A 26812-nucleotide genomic window follows, 5' to 3' on the forward strand; every position below is an offset into this window, starting at 1 on the left:
AGTTTAACGTAGTTTATCGTATCTCTTTTTCTCTGTCAAAACAGAGCGCATCTCCTCCCAACCCTTCTTTTAACCCTGCCACCGTCGTCGGTGGCGTCGCCTTTTCAATCCTCCATTCCGAATTCGGAAAGCTCAATGGAAGCACAAAAGTTTGTATGGGAAGGAGCAATTCCTCTTCAGATCCATCTCCACGAATCCCAAGTCACCGCTCTGCCCCCTCCTCCTCCTGCTCTGGTCAACTATTGTTCTTGTGTCTTTCTCCTTTCTCTTTCTACCTTTGCTTTGCTAATTCTAAACCATTTCAGATCTTAGCTCCGCGGATCGGATACCTGCCGCTGTTAGCGCCTTTGATTAAGCCTTATTTTAGCAGCACACTCCCTCCCGGGGTTGATACCATTTGGTTCGATTACAATGGCCTCCCTCTCAAATGGTTTTTCTTTCTCTAAACTTACTTGCTTTGAATTTTGTTTTGTATTGTTTAATTATTCAAATACATTTGAAACCCGAAATCCGAAAGCTGTTCTTGTTGCAGGTACATACCAACTGGAGTTCTTTTCGATCTTCTTTGCCCCGAGCCTGAAAGGCCTTGGAATATCACTGTAGGTTGAGGTTCCCTTTAACTAATGTTTTATCATAATATAAATTAGTGAATGCTTTTCTGTTCTAGGTTGCCTATGAATATATTTCCCTTCTATAGCAATGCTGAATCATTGTTTCTTTACCTACTACATAAAAGGATTATTGAACTACTCTTGCTTCTTGAACTTTGATGCATGATTTAAACCTACCCCAAAAATAATAAACATTAAGAAAGGGGCGGGGGAGATTCAAGAGATGGGAAAAAAATTTATCTGCGGGTAATTCGTAGGACCGGAATGTTTTTTAGGATATAGGTTCTTATGCGTAATTAATTTCTTACTTTTTACCCCATTAATTAGTTATCAATTGAAGGTTTTAATCTTTCTGACTACAGGTCCATTTTAGAGGATTTCCCGGAAATGTATTGATACCGTGTGAAGGGGAAGATTGTGTAAAGTGGAGCTTTATAAATTCATTGAAAGAGGTTAGTACAGATGTCCTAGAAATTGATAACGCCATTTTCATGGGAAACTCACTGCTACTATTGGTCAAAATGCTTACAATTTTACTAGGTATTATATTGTTGTATATGCGCAATTTTATTCTCATTCATTGCTTTGTATAGTTGAAAAATGAAAAGTAAGTTAAAATTATGATATTTTTCTTCATTATATCCTTTGTAAGCTAATGATAAAAAGGCAACATCTAAAAGTTGAAAAGGTCATCCTGGCATCTTTTGCGATTCTAGAGTTTGGCACTTTCTGTTATATTTTTAAGATGCTTTTTTTGGTTATTTTGTAAGATGCATATTTTGGTTTTAAAAAGGAAAAAGCGTAAAAGAAGTACAGAACAAAGTAAATCAAAATTCCTTAAATGCTGGATTTTGATGTTTCTCACCATGCTTGCTTTCTCTCTCTTTTAACTTGGCGTATCTTGATTGTCCATATGCATAGCCACTTAGTTGCTTTTGTATACTCCTCTCAGATTAGTCTCTATTTGTAACAAATCTTCATTTGAATTGGATAATTAAAATATGTTTTGTCACTGTTCATCTGTAACAGTGTTCTATTATGCCAACAGGCAGCATACATAATGAATGGAAATTGCAAGAATGTTATGAACATGTCTCAGTCTGATCAGCTGGAGCTTTGGAATTCTATCATGAATGGTATGTATGTTCATTAATATGGACTCAAGACTAGTGCTTGTTTCATTTGGTCTTTAATCATTTTTAGTAGGAAATTTCTGTTATATAGTTATAATATAAAGCAGTCCAGGGTTAAGGTGGTGTTAGCTATAAATACATATTTACAGCTGGAATATATTTTTGAAGCAATTTTTTGCCATTTTGAGCCTTGATCTGGCTTCTTATTATTCTATGATCTAGTATGGATCAACAAAGTTATGCCATGAGTTAAAATTTTCTTCTAGGATGCAAAAGAGCACTTTGATATTTAGTTACTTCAGGTAGCTTCATTGGGGCACGTTGAGGAATGCAGTAAGCTAAATTATTTACAGCTGGATAACTTTGATTACTTTTGAGTAGCTTGTTTTGGTCTGTTGAGTAATCGGTGCTTAATCCACTTACATGGGTCATTGCATGATCATGATTAATGGAATGAATTCCTGGGGGGAATTCTAACTAAAATGAACCTAGTTCTAGCAATTTTCACAATTTATGGATTTCATCACTTGAATGTGTGTTTGCTTCTGTCAGCTTACACATTTCTTGAATCTACACAATTTCATATTTCTTATAGCCAACAACTGCACTAGCCTTCCTATTTTGTTCTTAGGCATAGTCTCAATTTGTCAAAGGCTACACTTTAAAAGTAAAATAGTTAATGTAATATTATGATTTTCCGAATTCGCATATATTATATATTTTAAATATGGGAAAATCTAAATTTCATTTTGCTTCTCCCAGTCATGAGTGGAAAATCTGTCTCCCTTTCCTGTCCGCTGGTTTAATGAAGTCTTTGTTGATTTGGGAGAAAGAAATGAATGGTTGTTTTAAGTACATTCGGTTGTGTAAAAGATGATTTGTTGAGAAATATATAATAAAATATTTCTTTTCTTTTTTTATAAGAAATAATAAAATATTTAGGTCTATGTTTCCCATATAAACTATTCAATACTTACAGGTTTTAAGATTTAGGATCATTTTCTGCATGCAACGAGAAAGGTGTCAAAGGAAAATTCAGGAGTTGATGTTATGATTTGTAGGTCTTTTATAATTCAAGTATTATGATAGCTTAAACCAGAAGCACAATATTAAATAAGGATTTAAAGTCTTCATATTGAGAGCAGCAATAGAGAATAATAAAATTTCATCCTGGTGGTTAGTCATCTGGTTTCTAAGGGAATACAAAGAACTTTTTCTTGAAAGTTATTTCCAATGGCTGAATTGACTTTAATGTCATAAGTAGGAGCACTTGATATAGAAAAATGAGCTTAATAATAATAACTAGACAAGCCTTAATATTTGCTTGATATTGTAGCAAACAAATTTGCAATTTCTTTCGGCCTAATTTTGCTGCTCTCTCTAATTCTCAGCTCTTCTTGATTCGGATTGTTATCTAATCTTATCTAGAAATTTGCGTTTTTACTCCATGAAAATGGCATCCATAGTTGGCAAAATGTTCCAACTTATCTAAAGAAATTTAATCTTTTTGTAGTATCACCTTTCAAATTCTTTAGTATGCTTGTCCAGTGATCATTCTAGTTCAAATAAATAAAAATGACAATTTTTTGGGATATCTTAAAAAAGAAAAATGGATGTTTAGTTTGTAATGGAGAGGGTTAAATGTTCGAATCATAATAATTGATATATAAAATATGATGTATTTTCCTTTGGTCTTGCAAAACATGGTAGTATTGACAATCAAATATGCATGTATACCTTCTTTATGTGACATTTCTTTCTTCCTCCCTCACCATCCCCCCTCTCTCTCCCCCCTATTCTTTTTCCATTGAGAAATTATCAATGTTCCAAGTTTGACCCTTAAAATTGGGTTCTGACAGGTAATTTGGAAGCCTACCAACGAGTCTCATCTAAGCATAAACTTTCAACAGTTGACGATGAGTATACAAGTTTGTGCTTGCCTAAAGCTCAACAATCCCTTGGAGAAACCAATTTGACTGCTCAAGTCAAGACAGGTTTGCATTTTTGTTATTATGCTTAAAGACAAAGACACATGAATTGCATCAAGTCAAGTTATCGGGTTCTCATATGTTTCATAACAAATGGGGAATATTTAATGCTTTGGGTTGTTGAATTCTAACAAATCCGAGAATTACCAAAGTGGCCTTAACACTTAAGGTTCTAGGAAAATAGAAAATGAACAATATAAGCTCTAACCTAAAGAATCTTAAAATGAGAGTTAATTACATCTAGTTTAAAAGCCGTTTGTATTGGTCCTTTATCACACAAATCCCAGAGTATTCTTGACAGTTCCATTATCTGCATCAATTATCTACCTATTTCCAATGTGTCTATTGCACCTTTTCTTGAGTGGGGTTTGTTCTTGATGTATGATGATCATAATCTTTGAATGTACATGTTGGCAGTCTTCCATCCTTACTAGTAAGAAACCATAATTAGCAACTTAGCAAACCAAACGATACAAAAGCAACTATGAATCTGATTCAATCATAAACAACAAAAAGGTAGGTGCATAAAAAAAAAAGATGAGAGAGAACGGTCAAGAGAGAGAGAGTGGTTGGGTGAGAGAAAAAATAGATCAGGTAAGTCATCCTTCCTCCGGCGAGGAATGGACAGCGTTTGTGGATAACTTAAGTAAGAGGGTATCTAGGAGAACAATTAGAGAACTTTTCCAACATCAGGGAAAAGTAGTGAGGGTTTACATTCTGAGTGTTTCAAAAAATTCTAAGTATAGGAATCAAACGTTCGCTTTTGTTCAATTTGAGAAGGAGAAAGGCTTAAAGAAGGCGATTGAAAACATCAATGGACTGTGGATTGATGGGAAGAGAGTCACTGTAGGGGCTGCGAAATACCAAAGCTATAGGTATAGGAATGCTGATTCCAGCAGACCCAAGACAGGGAAAAAGGAGTTAAACAGGGGAGAATATAGGATGAAAAGAGTGGGAGATTTATCTTTGAGCAACTTGAGAGATGGAAGATCATACAAGGATGCCTTGGTTTTGAATGGTAGGGATGCAATGGTGTTAAAGGACCAAAGAGAATGTTCTCGAAAGGCTCCTGGGATGAGAAATGTATGGGAGATACACATCCCTTCGGATGAATCTGACTGGGTTAGAAGATCTTTAACAGGAATTATCAAACCTTTATTCGATTTAGAACTGGTTCAAAAGGGTTTGGCCAGTGATGGGATTAAGGTAAAGATTGCCAGCTGGGGCTACGCTTGGAAATCCTGCCTGGTGACTTTCGGTTCGATTGAAGAGCTTAATGAGGTGTGGTCGAATAAGAAAGAGAATTTATTTATTTTTGGTTTGATTGGCTTGAACCTCTTTTGAGTGAAGAGGGAGTTCCATTGGCCTTTTGTTCGGTGGAACTTGATGGTGTTCCTATGTTGTGTTGGAATGTTTCTTTTTTTGGAGAAGCTTGTTCAGAGGTGAGGGAAGCTGATGTGTATTCATGAATCTACGGTGAAAAGAGAAGATATGGCGGTGGCAAGGTTGCTGTTGAGGGTGGCGAGCCCCTTTGACGTTCCTGAAGCTATCACAATAGGATCTTATGGGAGATCATATAAGGTAAAGATAAAGATAGGGTTTGTTTTTTAAAAAATCATCTGTAGCTTCAGAATTGTATTCAGAGATGGAGTCGGAGGATAGATCTGCTAAGGGTGCAGCGTCAGAGAAGGAGGAAGATCGGGCAGTAGAGATGTTTGGTTGGGCAGCAGAAAAGTTTGAAAAAAATGTTTAGCCTGACAAAGGAACTCGGCACAGAGTTGACAAGTATATGGATGGTACTGGAGTTGCAGACTTTGATGACAGCTATGGAGAGTTAAAGTCGAGGCAACAAGAGATTGCTGGGGAACATAATAAAGGAAGTCTGTCAGATATTCTGGTTTCTGGGAGAAAATCAGCAGAAAACTTTGAAGGGTTAGGTATTAGGAAAAATTCCAATTTGCTGGAAAATGAAGAAGCCTATACCGAAAGTGACAGTGAGCCCATGTCTCCCCTTTTGAGACTCTATCCAGCTGGGCCAGCCTTTAATTTAAAGATTATGGGAATTGAAAAAAAGAAAAGAGAGTTCTAAAAATCAACTTAAAATTCGGGAAATGGAACAGAAAATTATTCTACCTGTGTCTGGCAGTAAAGAGGAAGAAGATAAGGGAGAGAATCCAAATACCCGTTCGACTGATTGTGCTAGAATTGAGGATCAAGAAGCTGAATTAATGTTGATAGAGTCTAATACAGAATTTACAGAAAGAAATTCAAGGGACATATCGTTTTATCGGTCTAAAAGTTCGTTATCTACAAAGAGTGAACCGTTGGAGAGGAGAAGATTATGCTATAAAAGGGTTTACAAAAGGTCTAGGGAGAGAATTTTGGTTTGGGAATGACCAAAACTTTATATCCGAAACAGAAGGAGTCCTTGGAAGTCAGAAGGAAAATGATCTGCCTTAAGTTCAGTTCAAACAGTTAAATTGGTAGCAGATTCGAACAATCAAGGCTGTGTGGAACCTATTGAAGGACTTTCATTTGACAGGAGCTTGGATAATGAGATTGAAGGATGGTTTTTAGAAAGAGATAGTTATGGTTTCAAATCCAATTCGTTGAACAAAAGAGCCAGAAGACTACTGTTAAGGGAAGCATTAGATCAATTTAGTATCAAAACAGTATCATCTTCAGCCTTTTCGGATCTCTTGGAGGAAGCCTTAGGTACTTGGGAAATTAGTAAGCTACTGGGGGTATCTTTTAAGCAAGGGAAGACAACTTTTTTGGAAAAAATTATCAACTTGGAGAAAGACATGAATTTCGTCAATTAAGGTGTTTTTATTATGGGGTAATCAAATTACTGATCAATTAATTATGAAGACAGTTTATAATTATTTCATGGAATGTTAGGGGTTTGGGAAGAAAGGAGAAACAGAGGGCTGTTCAAAGATTGGTGGCTAAGAATTCTCCTTCATTTCTTTGGATGCAAGAAACTAAATCTGTGAAGATAAATAGATCTTTTCTTAGGAGTGGGATGAATAATCTTCATGGGTTTATAGAATCACCAGTGGTTGGTTCATCAGGAGGTTTACTCTGCTGTTGGGATGACAACACGTTCGAGCTGGAAAATAAGTACATTAGTAGAAGATTTATTGCTATTTTAGGGAAATTTCGATCTAATCAATTTAGATGTGGCTTCATTAATGTTTATGGACCTTTAGTGGAGGATAAGAAAGCTAATTTTTTTGAAGAGTTGTGCACATTCCTGAAAGGACAAAATCTTCCTTTTTGCGTGGGAGGGGACTTCAATGTTTACTTGTCAGAAGAAGAGAAGGTAGGAAGATCTCAACAAAAATTCTATGGGGATCTTAAGACATTTTATTCAACAAACAGGGTTAATTGATCTACCTTTCAATGGGGGTAGGTTCACATGGTGCAATAATCAAGATATCCCCACTTTTGTAAGACTGGATAGGTTTTTGGTTGATCCTACTTCTTGGCTGCTTTTCCAAAATCGCTCAATCTTTACTTCCCAGGTCAGTGTCAGATCATAATGCTATAATTCTTCAGAATGGAGGAGTAAATTGGGGTAAAAAAACCTTTTAGACTCTTTAATTATTTGATGGATGAGGATGGCTTTGAGGATCTGGTTAGTTTTTCCATTCAAGACTGCAAGAAAAATCAGAGAAAAGCTGGAATTTTGAGTATCCTGAAAAGAACCAAACTAGCCATTAAAAATTGGGCTGGGAAGAGATATCAGTTTCCAGGAATCGATTACAGAATTAGAAAGGAATATTCACAAATTAGAGGAGGTCCAGCAGTTGCAAGATGTAAGTGATAGTGAAAAAGCAGCAGAGTTGAATACCCTTCGATAGAATTATGGAGAATTATAAGATAGAGGAGTAGATTTGGTACCAAAATTCCAGATCGAAATGGGTAGAAGACGGGGATCGCAACGCCAGATTTTCCATACTGTGCTTCAGTTAGGAGAAAGAGAAATGCTATGAATGCTCTAATGTAAAAGGAAAGATTATCCAAGACCCCACTGTTATCAAGGCCATTGTCAGGGATCACTTTTCAGAATCTTTAATTTTAGGTCTATATTGGAAGTGAAAGATAGGGCTGATTTTTCTAGAATTTCCTTGGAGCAAAGTCTTCTTTTAGAGAAAGAGTTTTCGGAGGAAGAAATTTGAGAGACATTAAATTGTGACAGTAACAAAGCTCCTGGGCCAGATGGATTAAATTTGGGTTTTTTCAAAAGGTTCTGGTTTGTCCTAAAGGAAGACATTCTGAATTTTTTTCACAATTTCTACGTGGGGAAAGATTGGGAACATGGCATTAATCACACTTTCATCACTCTCATTCCGAAGACCTCCATCATTGGTGGTTTGGATGACTATAGACCTATTAGCTTAGTAGGAGTGTTGTATAAGATCCTATCTAAATGTCTTCCGAGGAGGTTAAGAAGTTGCATCGAAGACATCATCAGTTCCACACAATTCGCTTTCATACTGGTCGTCAAATTTTGGACTGCTATCTTATGCTAATGAGGGAATTGATTTTTGAGGAGAAATGACTCAAGGGTTGTGTTTTTAAAGTGGACTTCAAGAAGGCTTATGATACAGTTGGTTGACCTATTCTGTTTAAAGTTATGGAGAAGATGGGCTTGGTTCCAGATGGAGTGGCTGGATAAGGAAATGTGTAACTACAGCCTGTGTCATATTGGTCAATGGGGTTCCCTCTGAAGAATTCCCAAAGGCAAAGAGTCTCGTCAAGGTTGTTCTCTGTCTCCACTGTTCAATTTAGTAGGGGAACTTAATTTTACTACTTCTAAAGGCAGTTTCTGAAGGGTTGTTTCTGGATTGGTAATACGTAGGAGGAGGGGTCAATGAACTTAACTCATTTGCAATTTGCCGATGACCTCATAATTTGTGGTGCTTCGAAGATGCAGATTTTGAATGTCAAGAGGGTTCTTAGAGTGTTTGAGGTTATTTCTGGACTTCTGTTGAATCTAAAGAAATGCAAATTGTTGGAATTAATTCGAATCAACAGGAGGTTGAGGATTGGGCAAGGATTATTGGTGTTCAGTTGGGTGCTTTCCTTCAGAATACCTAGGACTTCTCTTGGTGCTAACAGGAATTCATCAGTTCTTTGGGATCCGGTGGTTCAGAATTTTTACAAGAAACTTGCTGGGAAGGCTTCTACTCTTTCATTAGTAGGGAGATTGGTATTGGTTAAGTCGGTCATATGCTCGCTTCCAATGTATTTTATGTCTTTGTTTAAGATTCCAACCTCGGTTAACAAAATCCTAAATTCAATTATGTCTAAGTTCTTATGGGGAGGGGGATATTGATAAAAACAAGATACATTAGGTTAATTGGTCCATTGTGTGTAAATCAAAGAATGAGAGAGGCTTGGGTGTGCTGAATCTAACAATATGAATAGAGCTCTATTAGGGAAATGGTGTTGAAAAACATTTTGATATTTCGATATAACAAATTAAGTTAAATGAATTTAAGATTTTCCAAATGATTTTCTAAGTATATCGATAGAATTATTCGAATATCAAAACATTACTCCAAATCTTTCAAAGATCATTTTTAATCCTTACTCAAAGTGTAAAATTAAGTTTTTAATCTTAAAATAATTTCAAAATAATTTACAAAGTATTTCAAACCATTTAAAGCCAAAAATTCCAGATGCTCAGAGGGACCCAATTTTCCCCTGAATGGTTTGGCTCCGAGAATTCCAGTATGCTCGGAGGGAACCGATTCCCCCCCAAGGGGTACCGATTCCCCCTTGTATAACGGTCGAAATATTTGAATTTTACACTTAGGGAACCGATTCCTCATAGGGGGTACCGATTCCCCATAGGGGGTACCGATTCCCCCACGCTCCAAGCTGTTTTATTAATTGTTTTCACACTAAAACTATATGATCTTCACTAATCATCCCCAACGTGCAAATCAAGCCAATTTTCCTTTCAATATTCATTTTGCTTTCAAGAACACCATTTGTGCTCATTTGTAATTATCTTGAGAGTTCTTTTCTTGTTCTAGAATTGTGCAAACATCTTACCTTGAGGTTTCCTTGTAAGTTTGCAAATTTGTAATCTCTCTTTGGCAAAGAGTGTTCTCAAGAATTGGGTATATTCTTGAGGGTGTTGTAAGGTTATCTCTTTGGCCTCAAAAGAAAGAACAAATTAGTGAATTTGTTGGAAAATCCTTAGTGTGGATAGCTAAGGCAGTGGACGTAGACTTTGATTGAGAGTCGAACCACTCTAAATCGCTGTGCAATTACTTTCAATTTTCTGCAAAAGCTTCCATCAAATTTTTAATTGCCAATTCACCCCCTTGGCCAAATTGTCAATCGATTAACTCAACAATTGGTATCAGAGCCTCACTCATTTGAAGGTTTAATCGCCTCTTGAGTCAATCCGGGAAGAGTTAAATCGATAAAGATGGTGTCTACTTCCGGTTCATCTCCTGGAAGAATCCAGACCTATTGACGTACCCACACTTCAATGGAACAAATTATCGTCATTGGAAGAGGTGTATGATGATATTCATCAAAGCATTTTGATATGGAAGCTTGGATGATAATCAAGAAAGGATATTCCTCTCCTACTAAGAAGACAAAGAAGTGGAGTGTTCAAGAACGGAAGGAAGCTCAACAAAACTCAAAGGCTATGCACATGTTGTATTGTGCAATTGATCCTAATGTATATAAAGGAGTTTCTTCTTGTTCAAGTGCAAGGAAATGTGGGATAAGCTTGAGGAGATCTATAGAGACAAGGAAGAAGAATAATCAATAAAAGTGATGTCTCTATTAGTTCTCACCTAGCCAAATGTATCTTCTAACTCAAATATATCAAATTCAAAATCTTTTAATGAGTTACAAGATGTTTATATTAAATTATTTTCAGAGTTTGAGACCATGAACTCCAAATACAATAAATTGATTTCTAAATTTATTGCTAAAAATGATTTTCTTTTGAAAGCTAAAACAGACTTGGAAAATCAAAATGAAATGTTGAGAAAGGAGTTAGAGATTTCAAAAATAAAATCTGAAAACTTTGAAAAAGAAATTTTCAAATTAAACAAACTTCTTCTAGAAATGAAAAATGGATTTTGAAAATCAAAATGAAATCTGAAGAATGATTTAGAACTCTCAAAAATGAAATTTGAAAATATTGAAAAAGAAAATTCAATTTGAAAGATAAGTTTGAATGTTTAACAAGAGGAAAAAGAGATCATTCTAAATAATTCATCTAGTTCAATAATGACAATATGTTCACATTGTCATTATCATGGTTATAAGGAATTTACTTGTCCTTTAAAGAAAGGAAAACGATTTAAAATTAGACAAGTATGGGTTCCAAAAGGAACAAGAGGCATTGAAACTAATGTTCAAGGATCCAAAGCAATTTGGATACCAAAATCTACTTAATGTCTCTTGTAGGTGTGTGAGCAATTGTGATAAAGATGATGATATTCAAGATGCTCTAAGCCACACATAAAAAGGGAATGGGTAACCTCTAACTTAATGTTTTTATTATTTGGTTGCTCATTTAGTTTATGCATGCATGAGGTTTTAAAAAGTTGAATTATGTTTTATCTCATGTATGTTGAAAAATTGTATGATGAATGGTAAATTTTGGTAATGTTTTATAAACTCTAGTTCATCATATTAATTTTTGGTCAAATTGTTTTTAAAAAATAATTGATATCTCTTTAACAATTGATATCGATTTTTCAAGAACTTTGGTTTTGCAAAATTTGACCTAAATTTTTTTCTTAATGTTTATGCATAGATTTTTGTTTAAATATTATAAAGTTTTAATGCATAACATTTTCAAAAACTTTATGCATGTTCTCTTAATCTCTATAATCAACATTGTATAATGTTTTATGTGAATAGGTTAAAAGAATATTTGAAAAATAAATTGATAAAAGATACAATGTTTTATTTAAATGATTGCAAAATTGTTAACATTGCATCTATTTTCGATTATGCTTGTTGGTCATAAAATAGGGATATATATATATGATGCATTTAGATTTATATTAATATGACTTTTTGTGCCTAGTTGCTAGGGATGAGCATGATGATTTGCTATGGCATAGGAGATTAGGACATGCTAGTAGAGTGTTTTGCAACGGTTAATTCAAGGTGATTTAGTTAGAACTACTATCTTGGGTGGAAAACAATATGCATTTGCCTTGGTAGATGACTATTCTAGATATACTTGGGTTCTATTTTAAATACTAAAGATGAAGCATTAGAACAATTCATCACGTTTTCAAAAGTAATCCAAAATGAAAAAAGTTACTCTATAACTAGTGTAGGAGTGATCATGGAACTAAATTTGAAAATCTTGGATTACTGAATTTTGTAATTAGCATTTTTCAGCACCTAGAACCCCTCAACAAAATGGAGTTGTTGAGAGGAAAATCGAACTTTAGAAGAAATGGTTAGAACCATGCTTTGTGAAAATAATTTGCCAAAATATTTTTGGCGGAAGCACAAATACCGCTTGTTATGTTGTAATCGAGTAATGATTAGGCTAATTTTAAAGAAAACTCCATATGAAATTTTCAAAAATAAAAAGCCTAACATTAGTTATTTTATCATTTTGGATGTAAATGTTTGTTTTTAAACAACGGTAAAGAAAACCTTGGCAAATTTGATGCTAAAAGTGATGAAGGAATTTTTCTGGATTATTCCTTAAATTCTAAAGCCTATCGTGTATTTAATAAAAAGAACTTTAGTTGTAGAAGAGTTTATACATGTTTTCGGTGATAATCCCCTTCCGATGAGAATTCTTGTGTGAATGATGGTGTAGGTGTTATAAATACAAATGACTTTAGACATGACGTTGGAGAACCATCACAAAGGAAGAAAAGAAAAATGAGGAAAACTCATGATCCTCTTGAGAATCTAACCATTGAAGAAAGAGAAGTATCTTATCCAAGAGAGTACAACTATGTCAAGGATGGTGAAATTATAGGTGGTCCATCAAAAGGGGTAACAACTCGATCTTCTCTTAGAAATATTTGTAATTATGTTGCATTTATCTCATGCATAGAGCCTAAGAATATTAAAGAAGCATTAAATGATGAACATTGGATTATGGCTATGCAAGAAGAGTTAAATATTTGAGAGAAGTAAAGTATGAACATTAGTTGAAAGGCCTAGTAATAAATCTACTGTAGGTACTAGATAAGTATTTAGAATAAGCTTGATGAGAGTGGTAATATAGTGAGAAACAAGGCTAGACTTGTTGCTCAAGGGTATACTCAAGAAGAGGGCATAGACTATGATGAAACATACGCTCCCGTAGCTAGGATGAAAGCAATTAGAATGTTATTAGCATTTGCATGTTTCAATGAATTTAAATTATATCAAATAGATGTTAAAAGTGCATTTTTAAATGGTTTTATAAAAGAAGAAGTGTATGTGGAACAACCTCCAGGTTTTGAAGATTCAAATTTTTCAGATCATGTTTTAAATTGACAAAAGTTCTTTATGGTTTAAAGCAAGCTCCTAGAGCTTGGTATGAAAGATTGTCAAATTTTTTAATTGAAAAAGGTTTTTCAAAAGGGAAGGTTGACACTACATTGTTTTTGAAGCATAAAGGTAAGATTATTAGTAGTTCAATTTATGTTGTATAATATTTGGTTCTACTAATGATGTTCTTTGCCAAGAATTTTCTAAGTTAATGCAAAGTGAGTTGAGATGAGCATGATGGGGGAGCTCTCATTTTTCTTGGGACTCCAAATCAAGCAAGAAAAGATGACATCTTCATCAATCAAGCTAAGTACATCAAAGATATGCTCAAGAAGTTTGGACTGGAAAATGGGAAACCTCATGACACTCCAATGAGCTCTTCAACAAAGCTTGACTTAGATGAAGGAGGTAAATGTGTAAATATAAATTATATAGGTCAATGATTGGATCTCTACTTTATCTAACTGCAAGTAGACCGGATATTATGTTTAGTGTTTGCTTATGTGCTAGATTTCAATCATGTCCTAAAGAATCACATTTACTAGCTGTTAAGAGAATCTTTAGATACCTTAAAGACACTCCTAGTTTAGGACTTTGGTATCCTAGAGACTTTAGCTTTAGCTTGTATGCTTTTTCTGATGCGGATTATGGAGGATGCAAATTAGATAGGAAAGCATCTCCGGTACTTGCCAATTCCTTGGAAATATGCTAATTTCTTAGTTTTCAAAGAAAAAAATTATGTTGCATTATCTACCACTGAAGCCGAATACATTTCAGCTGGTAGTTGCTGTGCAAGTTTTATGGATGAAACAACAACTTTTTTATTATGAAATTGAAGTAGGTACCATTCTTATCAAGTGTGATAATACTAGTGCTATTTGTCTCACTAAAATCCCATCCAACACTCTAGAACTAAGCACATTGAAATAAGACATCACTTCATTAGAGACCATGTCACTAAGGAAGATGTAGTTCTAGAATTTGTTGATACTTTGCACCAATTAGCAGATATCTTTACAAAACCTTTAGACAAGGAACGATTTTGGACACTTAGGAGAGAATTAGGTTTGACCAATCTATCTTCACTGAGTGTTTAAAATAATTTTTGCACTTTTAATAATAAATGAAAAATGCTTATAATAGTAATTTTTTTGATTGCATTCATTGCTATTAGTTAGGGGAGTTTATGATTCTTGATGAAAATTAATTTTATGTTCAAATATCGTTTTAAAGATTAATTGAATTGTTTGAACATGATTAATTTTCAATATATGAGTTGCCAATACCACTAGAGAAAATTAATTTAGCATTTGGATGTTTAAAATCGAATTTTTAGCATTTTGGTGCAGAGGGAATCGATCCCCCCTTGAGAGAACCGATTCCCCCTTTGAAGGGGAACCGATTCCCCCACAGGGGAATCGATACCCCCTAGGGTTCTGGTTTTAACACGGGCAGAACCCATATTTGCTCAAACCCTCTCTTATCCTTCACGCCGTTTCTTCCCTCTACTCTCTCAAATCTCCATTCTTGCCTCAAATCAACGTTTTTAATCGGAATTCACTTCAAATATCATCCTCTAAACCTGTTGGAATCATAAAAAACGTGCAAACTTCATCTAATCTCACTCAAATCTGAAATCATTCAAGGTATTTTCCAAAACTTCTTTTTATCAATTTATGAACATAGAACTAGTTTTAATTAGTTCTAGGTTGAATTTTTGATCGGGCATGATTATTTAGTGATTAGAAACTAGATATTACAACTAATTTCATCAAAAACACAAGATTTTTTCAAAATTTTCTAAATTTTCGAAATAAAAAAATTAATTTTCAAATTATTGTATTTTGATTAAATTATGTTGTTATTATGAAAACTATACATATATTGTTTCTCAAAACTATATTTTTCAAAAGTTTTTCAAAAACTTTGTCCATTAGGATTGATTTAGGGAACCTTGAAATATTGAGGACTCAATTGAGTTTTGGGATTGATTGAATTGCATACATGTGTTTTCTAAATTGCAGGTTATCAGTTATATTCCGATTTCCTAAACCATGTCCAATCCTAAACGTGCTAGGTCTTCATCTAGTCGTTCACGCCGTCAACCAAATCCACCTCCAAATCCTCCTATTCCAATTTCTAATCCTAATCCCATTGATCCTAACTTGACTATTCAAAATTCGTGTTTCAATCATCCTGGTCCTAGAAATCATCGTTTTGGTATTATCAATATTCAACTCTTACAAAATCCGGGAAGAACGTATTTCTTCTCGTCAAGCTATGTTAGCTATCAATTTTAAATATCTTCCTCTTTTACAAGAGTGGAAATTTGATAACTCTTTGACCTTGAACCTATCCTTTACCATCAACTGTTCGTATTTCTATTCTAATGCCGTTTGTGTTAAAAACCAAACTGAAACCGAAACCATAGGAATTCGTTCTTACCTTCTAGGACAATTCTTATATATTAACTCGGCTCACATAGCCAATACATTCGGATTAGATAATGATGGTATTTCAAATGAAAAACATGTTTTAGGATCTCGTTATAAAAGAAGGGATAGTGCAAGTGTCCTAGACTTTCATGAACGTTTTCTTCATCTAATGATTTCTTGGTCGTTTCGACCTCCGGAGGTCGTTATTCTACTCTTAGAGCCTTAGATCTTTGGTGGTTACATTGTTTCGAAAACAATATTAAAATCAACCTACCTCAGATTATTTTTGCTGAAATTGTTGAAACTGTAAATTTTGTTCCTAACAAAAAACTTTGTTCATCTCTTGTTTACGATTGTATTTTGAGTAATCTGTTTTTCAAAGCTGGGCTTAGAGTCGGTCTAGATGCCGTTTTTCCTCTTAAGAAACAAATTAACCTTCTTTCCTTAACGAGAGCGGGATGAATTAAGGATAAGGAAACCGGGGAATGGGTTCGATCTTCTACAAATACTCCGGGAGCTAGTTCTTCACAAGCTCCACCCGAAGCTGACGAAGATCTCGGGCTTGAGCAATTAATGCGAGACATCGATGAAGCCGAAGATGAACCTGAGCACCCTGAGGAGCAGCTCGAAGAGCAAGCACAACAAACGCATCCAATGCCTCCATATTTCCAATCCTTTATGGAAACATTCGATTTTCGATACGCAACTATGGATTCGTGCTTTACTTTTATAGAGTTCCATTTATCCACAATGGGAGCTCAACAATTAGAAATTCTTCGGGAAATGCGTGCAAATAATGAAGCAACCAACGCACGTATTAATGACCTCACTAACGAAATGACCGTTATGCGAGCTCGTTTTCCTCCTCCTGATCCGGATATGTGATTCAATGTTTTGCTTTGAACTCCAAACTTGTTTCAACATTTTGAATTTGTGGATTGATTGACTTTGAATTTGTTTGGATTCATGAATGGTTAGAAATTATCTATTTGGTGTGATTAAATTTATTCATTATTGCATCATTTACTTCATATTTAGATATATGACCAATTTGTCATTTCACATTAATTATGAATATTGATTATGAAACTAATGGCTAATGTTTTTCTTGCTTGTGATCTAGCAGCTTATATTATATATAATCAATTGGCTAAATGATTTCAAAACCTGTTTAAATTCTTTAAAATGTCTTTTTGATTTAAAAAAAAAGGAGAAGTGTTAAAGTTTTTAAATGATAAATGAGAGAAGTGTTAAAGTAAGGGGGAGTAATTTCAAAACTTGGTTTAAAATCTTAAAATTACTAAAATGTTTTGTTATATCAAAAAGGGTGAGATTGTTGAAAACATTTGATATTTCGATATAACAAATTAAGTTAAATGAATTTTAAGATTTTCCAAATGATTTTTTAAGTATATCGATAGAATTATTCGAATATCAAAACATTACTCCAAATCTTTTAAAGATCATTTTTAATCCTTACTCAAAGTGTAAAATTAAGTTTTTAATCTTAAAACAATTTCAAAATAATTTTATAAAGTATTTCGAACAATTTTAAAGCCAAAAATTCCAGATTGCTCAGAGGGAACCGATTCCCCCCCAAGGGGGTACCGATTCCCCCCTGAATGGTTTGGCTCCGAGAATTCCAGTATGCTCGGAGGGAACCTATTCCCCTAGGGGTACCGATTCCCCCTTGTATAACGGTCGAAATTTGAATTTTACACTTAAGGAACCGATTCCCCATAGGGGGTATCGATTCCCCCACGCTCCAAGCTGTTTTATTAATTGTTTTCACACTAAAACGGCTATATGATCTTCACTAATCATCCCCAACGTTCAAAAGTGATTCAAGGTGTATTTAAACAAGTTCTGAAGCCCTTGATCAACAAGAAATCATAGAGAAACAAGAGAGAAAGCATCAAACACCAAGTTTGTGCAAATCAAGCCAATTTTCCTTTCAATATTTTTGCTTTCAAGAACACCATTGTGCTCATTTGTAATTATCTTTGAGTGTTCTTTTCTTGTTCTAGAATTGTGCAACATCTTACCTTGTGAGGTTTTCCTTGTAAGTTTGCAAATTTGTAATCTTCTCTTTGAGAAAGAGTGTTCTCAAGAATTGAGGTATATTCTTGTGGGTGTTGTAAGATTATCTCTTTGACCTCAAAAGAAAGAACAAATTAGTGAATTTGTTGGAAAATCCTTAGTGTGGATAGCTAAGGTAGTGGACGTAGACTTTGATTGAGAAAGTCGAACCACTCTAAATCGCTGTGCAATTACTTTCAATTTTCTGCAAAAGCTTCCACCAAATTTTAATTGCTAATTCACCCCCCTCTTGGCCAAATTCGTCAATCGATTAACTCAACAAATGGTCTTGGAGGTTTGCTAATGACAGAAACTCTGTTTGAAGGAAGATGCTTTGCAACAAATACTATATTGATTCATCATTATTATTGTTTGATAGCAAGGTTCCAACTCAAGCTTCTTGGATTTGGAGATCGGTGGTGAATAACTATTTCAAAGAAGACACTTTGGTTCGAAGTTTTGAAGCATGTGTAGTTTTCAGGTAGGTAATGGTAAGTTCATTCGATTTTAGCAAGATCCTTGGGCTATGGATTATCCGCTTTTGATCATTTTTCCTAGATTGTTTTCTATTTCCTCAAACAAGCTTGGCAAATTAATTGAGTTTGGTGAATATCAATCTATGGGTTGGTTTTGGAATGTTCAATTGAGAAGAAATTTGAATGATTGGGAATTTGAACAATGGTCTAATATGATGTCAATCATTTCGAATTTCAGTCTATCCAAAGAATCCAATGATGGTCTGATATGGAAAGGCAACAGGGATGGCGTGTATTCTGTTAGCTTTATGTTAAGTTGTGTTCATTGAGTTCGGATGAAGTTCATTTTTGGAAAAACATAATTTGAAGGGGTCTGCTGCCTCCGAGAGTGGAATCTTTTGTGTGGCAAGTTGTTCTTTAGAAGCTGGCAGTTAAGACAGAACTGTTTAAAAAAGGGGTTCAAGGTATTGATGATGTTTATGCCCACTTTGCAAGTTGGTGGAGGAGTCTTCAACACATTTATTTTTTATTTGTTTTATTGTGTGGACATTATGGAATAAATTTATGAAGTTTTGGAGGCTCAATTCTATTTTTCATGCAAATGCTAAGAGTTTTCTCCTAGCATGGGAAGATTTGAAGACCAATTCTGTTATATGGTCATTTGTTCCAGGGGTTGTTCTATGGACCATTTGGAAAGTCAGGAATGCAATTGTGTTCAAAGAGGGATGTTAGACCAGACCGATTTATTTTTCTTAGCAAGGTTTAGGCTTGCTTTTTGGTTCTTAGCCATGTACAATGAGATTTCTATTCCTAAGGTTTCTCTTATATCTGATTCTTTTTTAGGGGATTCTAGTTCAGTATTCAAATCGATGTATCTAAGATTCCTTGGTCTCCTCCTCCTAAGGGCTTCATTAAATTGAATGTTGATGCTGCTTCTAGCTTTGATTGGAAGAGGAGTGGTTTAGGTGGCGTTCTAAGAAATGATAATGGTCGATTTTAGGTTCTTTCAAGGAGCCTTCTGGTCCGGGTCCTCCTATCTTGATGGAGCTTAAAGCAATTCAAAAGGGTTTACTTTTCTTTGTCTCTTTTCAAAGGCTTGTTAAGGATCGTTTGATTATTGAGAGTGATAGTAAGGTGGCAGTGGATTGGATCAAGAATGTTGAACTATGTCCATATGTGTATGTTTTTATTGTGAAAGATATCGTTGATAGGCTCAAAGATTTTGAGGGTGTGGTTAGATGGGTTGCTAGGACAGCTAACTTAGAGGCTGGTGCCTTAGCTAAGGCTGGAATAGGCTGAATTCAGTGTTGATGATAAGGGATATTATTTTTGGTTTTAAGGTTTCTATGTAAGGGAACTTTCTGGGTGTTGTAATTGTTATGTATTTTTTTCTTGTTATTAATGAAATTTTAAGGCACTCTTTTCCTCATTCCGCTGATTGAGGAGCTTCTCTACAAGCTCCATTAATCATGAAGGGAGTTTTTAACGAGGCCTATAACTCTTATAAAAAATCTAATTCAATAATATGTGCAGTTTGACAACAACTTATTCAGTTTCCAGTTGTTGAACCCTACCGAGCGCTATCAAAATATTGTTGTAGACACCCATTTTTGACCGGGCTTAAAAAATATTATAAATATTAATTATATTATTATTATTATTAAATATACAAATTACATTTTGCAGGCCTTGAAGTTCATACTTGTTTGCAACCAAAGCCCAGAAGCCAAACACTAAGCAACCCATTACAAGCTACAACCCGGATCCAGAAAAGACCCGACCCGTGACCATCTCAAATGCCATCTTCAGCATCTCACGTGAAACCTGCAACAAATCCTCCAAAGTCAATAAAGAATCAATCATCCACCGGAAATTGTACTAAAGTCAAAACCAAACACAACCCCGAAAATCAAGGGATGATTTCACCTAAACCCATCATTATCCTACCAAACATAAGGAAATTAACATGAAGGACAAGGGGATTCGGTGATAAAAGAGGAGACGGATTCGAAGAGAAAAAAAAAGACCATTAGTAAGCAAAAAGGAATAATAGAGGGATAGTTTCAACGGGGACTGGAGGTTCGGTTTTTCAACAAAAAAAAGAATTTGAAAACAGGGGGAAACAATTGTAATTGGGGTATTAGAAAACTCAACAACAAATATCTGTAAGAGAGATTAGCAGTTGCAATCGAAAAATCCATTTTTTTAGCTTTTAAAGGAAAGGCGTTGGTTCACGAAGTAGTCATCAAAGTTGAAGGCGGTCATAAAATGGACAAGAGTTTTCATAACAAGGAAATAAAGAACGCAGAAGTGAGGTCGTGGTCCGAGGAAACTCAGAGGAAGAAAGGTGATAGTCTGACTGAATATTATATATCGGTACTACCAGAGGTTGCTCCTGTCAGTCTAAAGCAAAATGATCTGCAAGAGTTACGTGAAATTTGGGAGAGTTGGAATTCTGATGTGAAATATGTTTTCTTGCAAAAAAATGGTGACGTGGCCCTTTTGTTGTACGTGAAAGTAAATGAACCCTTGATTAAAGCTCTGATAGTTTTGGAATCCAGCGTATAGTTGTTTCACTTTCAACAAAGAAGACATGACTCCCACGTTAGAAGAGTACGCCTCCCTGTTTCATTTTGAAACGATATGTTTGGATAGGATCTACTCGAAGGCCACAAGAGTGCAATCCTTTAAAAGCAAACTCGCAAAGATTACCGGAATGGGAGAGAAGTGGGTTGCTGACCGAATCCAAAAGAAAGGGGAGTCCGATTGTTTCCCTTGGTCGTGCCTTAAAGAACTTATTGTCAAGCATAACGATATCGAGAAGAGATGGAGATGTTCGCTTTGGGGATTTACAGTTTAGTGATTTTCCCGAAAGTTCTTTGTCATATAGAATCCGCTGTAGTCGATTTATACGAGCGTTTGGAAAAGAAAGTGAATCTTGTTCCTGCGATTTTGGCAGAGACATTCAGGGCGCTTAACAGTTGCAGAAGAGCAGAGAGTAGCCGCTTCACTGGGTGTGTCCAGTTGCTTACTGTTTGGATACGTAGCCACTTCTGGAAGATCGATCGAGAGTACAATCGTCGGTTTTCAACTGCCTATTTGCCCTTAAAAGATTTCCTCACCAAAGAATGGCTAGAGCATCTCCCCAGGAAAGATTGGGTTTCATTTTTCAGAAATCTACAAGATCATGATATAGTGTGGTGTGTCCCCTTGTTAGTTTTTGTCAATGTATTGTACAAATGCGGGGATTTCGATTGGGTAACCCTATTAGGGTTATGGGGTGGAGTAGGTTATGCTCCACTAATGGTGTTAAGGCAATTTGGGGCACGCCAATTCGTCCCAGCTACATTCGGCCTGAATACGTCTGATTTTGTGTACTACGGGGATCACTACAAGAAAACCGCTCGCGTAATATCAGATGCATGGAAGTCAACCTTTAGAACCGATTTGGTAGCAGCCGAGGTCATATTGACATTGGATTATGTGGTATGGAGAGCTGTAAGGAAGAATGATGTCATTCCCTTAGCGGATTATGATCAAGTCATTCCTTTGAAAGCACAGTTCAGATACGTGCCGTCTAAGTTGGAGATACTGAAGAGTGAATACGAAGTTGAAATTGCCAGAAATGAGGCAGAGTGTGAAGCTCTTAGGCAATAAAATTTCATGTTGGGCATCGATAAGGGGTTCTATAATAAACAATTTGAGCTTACGCGAAAGAAAAAAGACGATGTTGAGGCCGATTTCGCTAACTTGCAGAGCGACTATCGAATGATGAATCGAGCCCGAGAAATTGTTGGGCTCGGAAAAACTTCAGAACAGTGGAGGTTGAAGCTCAAGGCCGAAAAGGATCGTCGAGTTAGAGACGTCAGAGCCAAAAGAGAAAACCACTTATCGATGTCTAACATGAAATTTTCTTGCCTATGAGCTTTACACTCTGCCTCCTTTCTAGTAATTTCGGCTTCGTATTCACTCTTCAGTATCTCCAACTTAGACGGCACGTATCTAAACTGTACTTTCAAAGAAATGACTTGATCACAATCCGCTAAGGGAATGACATCATTCTTCCTTACAGCTCTCCATACCACATAATCCAATGTCAATATGACCTCGGCTGCTACCAAATCGGTTCTAAAGGTTGACTTCCATGCATCTGATATTACGCGAGCGGTTTTCTTGTAGTGATCCCCGTAGTACACAAAATCAGACGTATTCAGGCCGAATGTAGCTGGGACGAATTGGCGTGCCCCAAATTGCCTTAACACCATTAGTGGAGCATAACCTACTCCACCCCATAACCCTAATAGGGTTACCCAATCGAAATCCCCGCATTTGTACAATACATTGACAAAAACTAACAAGGGGACACACCATACTATATCATGATCTTGTAGATTTCTGAAAAATGAAACTCAATCTTTCCTGGGGAGATGCTCTAGCCATTCTTTGGTGAGGAAATCTTTTAAGGGCAAATAGGCAGTTGAAAACCGACGATTGTACTCTCGATCGATCTTCCAGAAGTGGCTACGTATCCAAACAGTAAGCAACTGGACACACCCAGTGAAGTGGCTACTCTCTGCTCTTCTGCAACTGTTAAGTGCCCTGAATGTCTCTGCCAAAATCGTAGGAACAAGATTCACTTTCCTTTCCAAACGCTCGTATAAATCGACTACAGCGGATTCTATATGACAAAGAACTTTCGGGAAAATCACTAAACCGTAAATCCCCAAAGCAAACATCTCCATCTCTTCTCGATATCGTTATGCTTGACAATAAGTTCTTTAAGGCACGACCAAGGGAAACAATCGGACTCCTCTTTCTTTTGTATTCGGTCAGCAACCACTCTCCTATTCCGGTAATCTTTGCGAGTTTGCTTTTAAAGGATTGCACTCTTGTGGCCTTCGAGTAGATCCTATCCAAACGTATCGTTTCAAAATGAAACAGGGAGGCGTACTTCTAACGTGGGAGTCATGTCTTCTTTGTTGAAAGTGAAACAACTATACGCTGGATTCCAAAACTGGATCAGAGCTTTAATCAAGGGTTCATTTACTTTCACGTACAACAAAAGGGCTACGTCACCATTTTTTGCAAGAAAGCATATTTCACATCAGAATTCCAACTCTCCCAAATTTCACGTAATTCTTGCAGATCATTTTGCTTTAGACTGACAGGAGCAACCTCTGGTAGTACCGATATAATATTCAGTCAGACTATCACCTTTCTTCCTCTGAGTTTCCTCGGACCACGACCTCACTTCTGCGTTCTTTATTTCCTTGTTATGAAAACTCTTGTCCATTTTATGACCGCCTTCTACTTTGATGACCACTTCGTGAACCAACGCCTTTCCTTTAAAAGCTAAAAAAATAGATCTTCTTCGATTGCAACTGCTAATCTCTCTTATAAATATTTGTTGTTGAGTTTTCTAATACCCCAATTACAATTGTTTCCCCCTGTTTTCAATTTTTTTCTCTCTTTTTTGTTGAAAAACTGAGCCCCCAGTCCCCGTTGAAACTACCCCTCTATTATTCCTTTTTGCTTGCTAATGGTCTTTTTTTTTCTCTTCGAATCTGTCTCCTCTTTTATCATCGAATCCCCTTGTTTCATGTTAATTTCCTTGTGTTGGTAGGATAATGATGTGTTTAGGTGAAATCATCCCTTGCTTTTCGGGGTTGTGTTTGGTTTTGACTTTGGTATATTTTCCGGTGGATGATTGATTCTTATTGACTTTGGAGGATTTGTTGCAGGTTTCACGTGAGATGCTGAAGATGGCATTTGAGATGGTCAAGGGTCGGGTCTTTGCTGGATCTTGGTTGTAGCTTGTAATGGGTTGCTAAGTGTTGGGCCTCTAGGCTTGGGTTGCAAACAAGTATGGACTTCAAGGCCTGCAAAATGTAATTTGTATTAATAATAATAATAATATAATTAATTTTTTAATCTCGGTCAAAAACGGGTGTCTACAATTGTGAAGTAACTTGTTTTTATATAGTCCATCTGAAATCGAAAACTGCAGTAATCAGTACAAATTCTGTTTCATGTTAACAGTGTACCACCGTAAGCAAACACTAATCAGTATGAGAATGTGCATCTTAACTAATTGATGCATATGCTTGAAGAAAAACAATTCAGGTTACATTTGAATTTGGTTGGGATGTTGCTTTTAGTATAAATCTTTTCATCATCCTTAAATTATTTGATTATAATTGTTGGTGAGCTCTTGTTAGGAAAAGTTCCAGTTAGATTATATGTTTTGAGCATAAGAGAGGACTTCGATGATTTGGATGAGATGCCCCTAGTTGATAGTTGGAGAGATCTATTACATAAATCGACCATTTGAGAACCGTAAAGAAGGAGCAATGCTTGTAGCCGATTATGTAAACAAGCATGTGAACTGGAAACTATTGCATGTGGAAATGAATCGGTTGCTTATAGCCGATATGCTTTGATTGGCTTATTTTATTCCTGTATTGCTCCTCCTGTGCAGATAAATGCTTCACTTTACGTGATGCTTTGAAGATCCTTCTGCCAGAATTATTTTCGGATGAGTCCTTAACGAATGTAAAATTAAGTGGAGTAGATTTTGAGGATGCAGTTAGAAATCCCAATGAAGATGTGAGCAGTGATAAAGTACTGGAAGACCAGGGACAAAGATCATATAAAAACCCAGAGGCTGGCAACATTTCCAATAGTGCTGAAATCAAGCTTATCCGAATTCAGGGTATCGAACCGAAGCTAGAGATACCCTTTTCTTGGGTGGCAAACAATTTAATAAATCCGGATTATTTCCTTCACATCTGTGTCTATGTCAAAGTTGGCCAATAAAATCCCAGATTTACATTTGGACATGTTTTCCCTTTGTGACGAGAAGGTTACGGCCTCAACTTTTAATTCATTTAAACTGTGAATATGTTGATTAGAAAAGGAAGCCACTGTATTGTGTATAGGTAACCATGAACCGAGCTAGGATAGGTTTGGCGGCCCAGTTCGATCACTTGATTGATTTTCCCCCCCATATATTAACACATGGTTTATTTGTTAAGAAGATATGTTTCATTGGGTGTTTTGGTGTGGGGCTTGGAATTACTCGATTAAAGTAGTTTTCTTTTATTGAAATAAACGAGGGATATTACATGTTTAAATACACTTAAATTCACATCCTCCTATATAATATTATAATATTAACGGTGTCAAGCGAAGTAATACTCAAATTACTATATTATTAGTTAATTGTCTTCTTAAGGCACAACACTTTTAGGTTAAAATATATTACAAGTCCTTGTACTTTTTTTACATTTGGAAAATTTTAAGCTCAATTGTTAATATCGTAAACTTTTTCTATTAAATTTGTTGATGTAGTATTTTGAAATAAATAAATTATTTGCAGAAGAATTTTAACAGTGTTGATAATTAGATTTAAAATATTTTAATCTGAAATTCTTTTAAAAATCACTAATTTCCTCAAAATTAAAGAGATTGAACTTCAAATGTACAAAGAGTATAACAAACTTGGAGCATTGGGGGGCAGAGGGAGTATTATCAATGATTAAGAAATTTTTTAAATAGATATGATTTTGTAATTAAAAAAAACTTTACACATGTTTGTTTATAGTCGTCTAAAACTAACTCCTACAAAGATAATGAAAGTAAGAAATAAGAAATATATTAGTTCTATTGTATTCAATAATTTTCCCTGGTTGGGTTTAGCGGGGTGAGTTGTACGTACGTATGCCATAATATCTTTGTTGATCTTTCTTGTCTGAATGTATATATTTCTTGATTCTCTTGTCCATGAAACAACTACTCACTACTTGTCCACAATCTTATGCACTTCACGATATGTTGGGTTCGAACATTCAGGAGAGATTTTTTTTACCAGTTTATGGCTATATATCCTCAATATCTTACTTCAAAAACTGTAACAACCATCGAGGTTGTATTCAAACGCAACTAGACACTTACCACCAACAAAGAGTGGAAATCCAAGAGTTACAATAAAAGTATAATATTGAAGAACAACAATTAATATTGTCCAAAACCAAACTACAACCTTAAAAGTGCTCTTAGGGTTTTTCTTAGAGATGAATAAATGATTTTATGTTCCATATACATATTTAGTGAGTTATATTAGAAATTTAAACATAAAATTATAAAATTCCAAAGGTACATAATTAAATCATCCCACCCCTGTCCACCATGGGTATCAGTATATAATTTTCTTTAGGGGTGTTTGGTTCAAGGATTGTGGGATTCCCATGGGATGGGAATACCACATTCCCATGTTTGGTTGGTTGGGAATCTCATTCCCGGTAATGTTTATTACCAATAGTAAATTTTTTGGGGTATATTACCGGGAATGTCATTACCTCCCTTCCCTTAGGTATTGTAACATTACCGGCGTTTTGGACTAAAATGCCCTTAAATTTTTATTTTTTTTCAAAAATATTCTTCTTCTGTCATTGAATAATAAAAATTCTACGAATGTTAAATTACAAATTTATCCTTAAATTATTTTAGATTTACAAAAAAAGTCTATAATTAAAATTTTATATGAATTTCAGGGGTTAAATTGTTTTTTACCCTTTCATTAAACCTTTT

The 26812-nt window shown here is 35.4% G+C and overlaps 1 protein-coding gene across 2 annotated transcripts; it reads left to right on the forward strand.

The window, feature by feature from the left end:
* On the forward strand, positions 1 to 25098 carry LOC120177078 (autophagy protein 5-like). Of its 2 annotated transcripts, XM_039183322.1 has the most exons (8): positions 1 to 234; positions 306 to 430; positions 533 to 599; positions 974 to 1063; positions 1660 to 1747; positions 3604 to 3738; positions 24442 to 24568; positions 24702 to 24786. In XM_039183322.1, exons 1-7 carry the CDS (start codon positions 136 to 138, stop codon positions 24552 to 24554), a joined length of 717 nt encoding a protein of 238 aa, XP_039039253.1. In that variant the 5' UTR covers positions 1 to 135; the 3' UTR covers positions 24555 to 24568; positions 24702 to 24786. The 2 variants fall into 2 exon arrangements, with proteins under 2 accessions (XP_039039253.1, XP_039039252.1); XM_039183321.1 differs by lacking the exon at positions 24442 to 24568 and having other exon boundaries at positions 7 to 234; positions 24702 to 25098.
* Positions 25099 to 26812: the final 1714 nt, after the last annotated feature.

Source organism: Hibiscus syriacus, unplaced genomic scaffold (genome assembly GCF_006381635.1).
Source record: "Hibiscus syriacus cultivar Baekdansim isolate YM2019G1 unplaced genomic scaffold, ASM638163v2 tig00112281_pilon, whole genome shotgun sequence".
Lineage (NCBI taxonomy): Eukaryota > Viridiplantae > Streptophyta > Magnoliopsida > Malvales > Malvaceae > Hibiscus > Hibiscus syriacus.

Bases quoted from the DNA above. Each gene is read 5' to 3' on its own strand.
- LOC120177078 (XM_039183321.1), top strand. From the start codon at position 136: ATGGAAGCACAAAAGTTTGTATGGGAAGGAGCAATTCCTCTTCAGATC. The intron at 1,064-1,659 runs GTTAGTACAGAT...TTATGCCAACAG, and splicing joins TTATAAATTCATTGAAAGAG to GCAGCATACATAATGAATGG. The intron at 1,748-3,603 runs GTATGTATGTTC...GGGTTCTGACAG, and splicing joins TTGGAATTCTATCATGAATG to GTAATTTGGAAGCCTACCAA.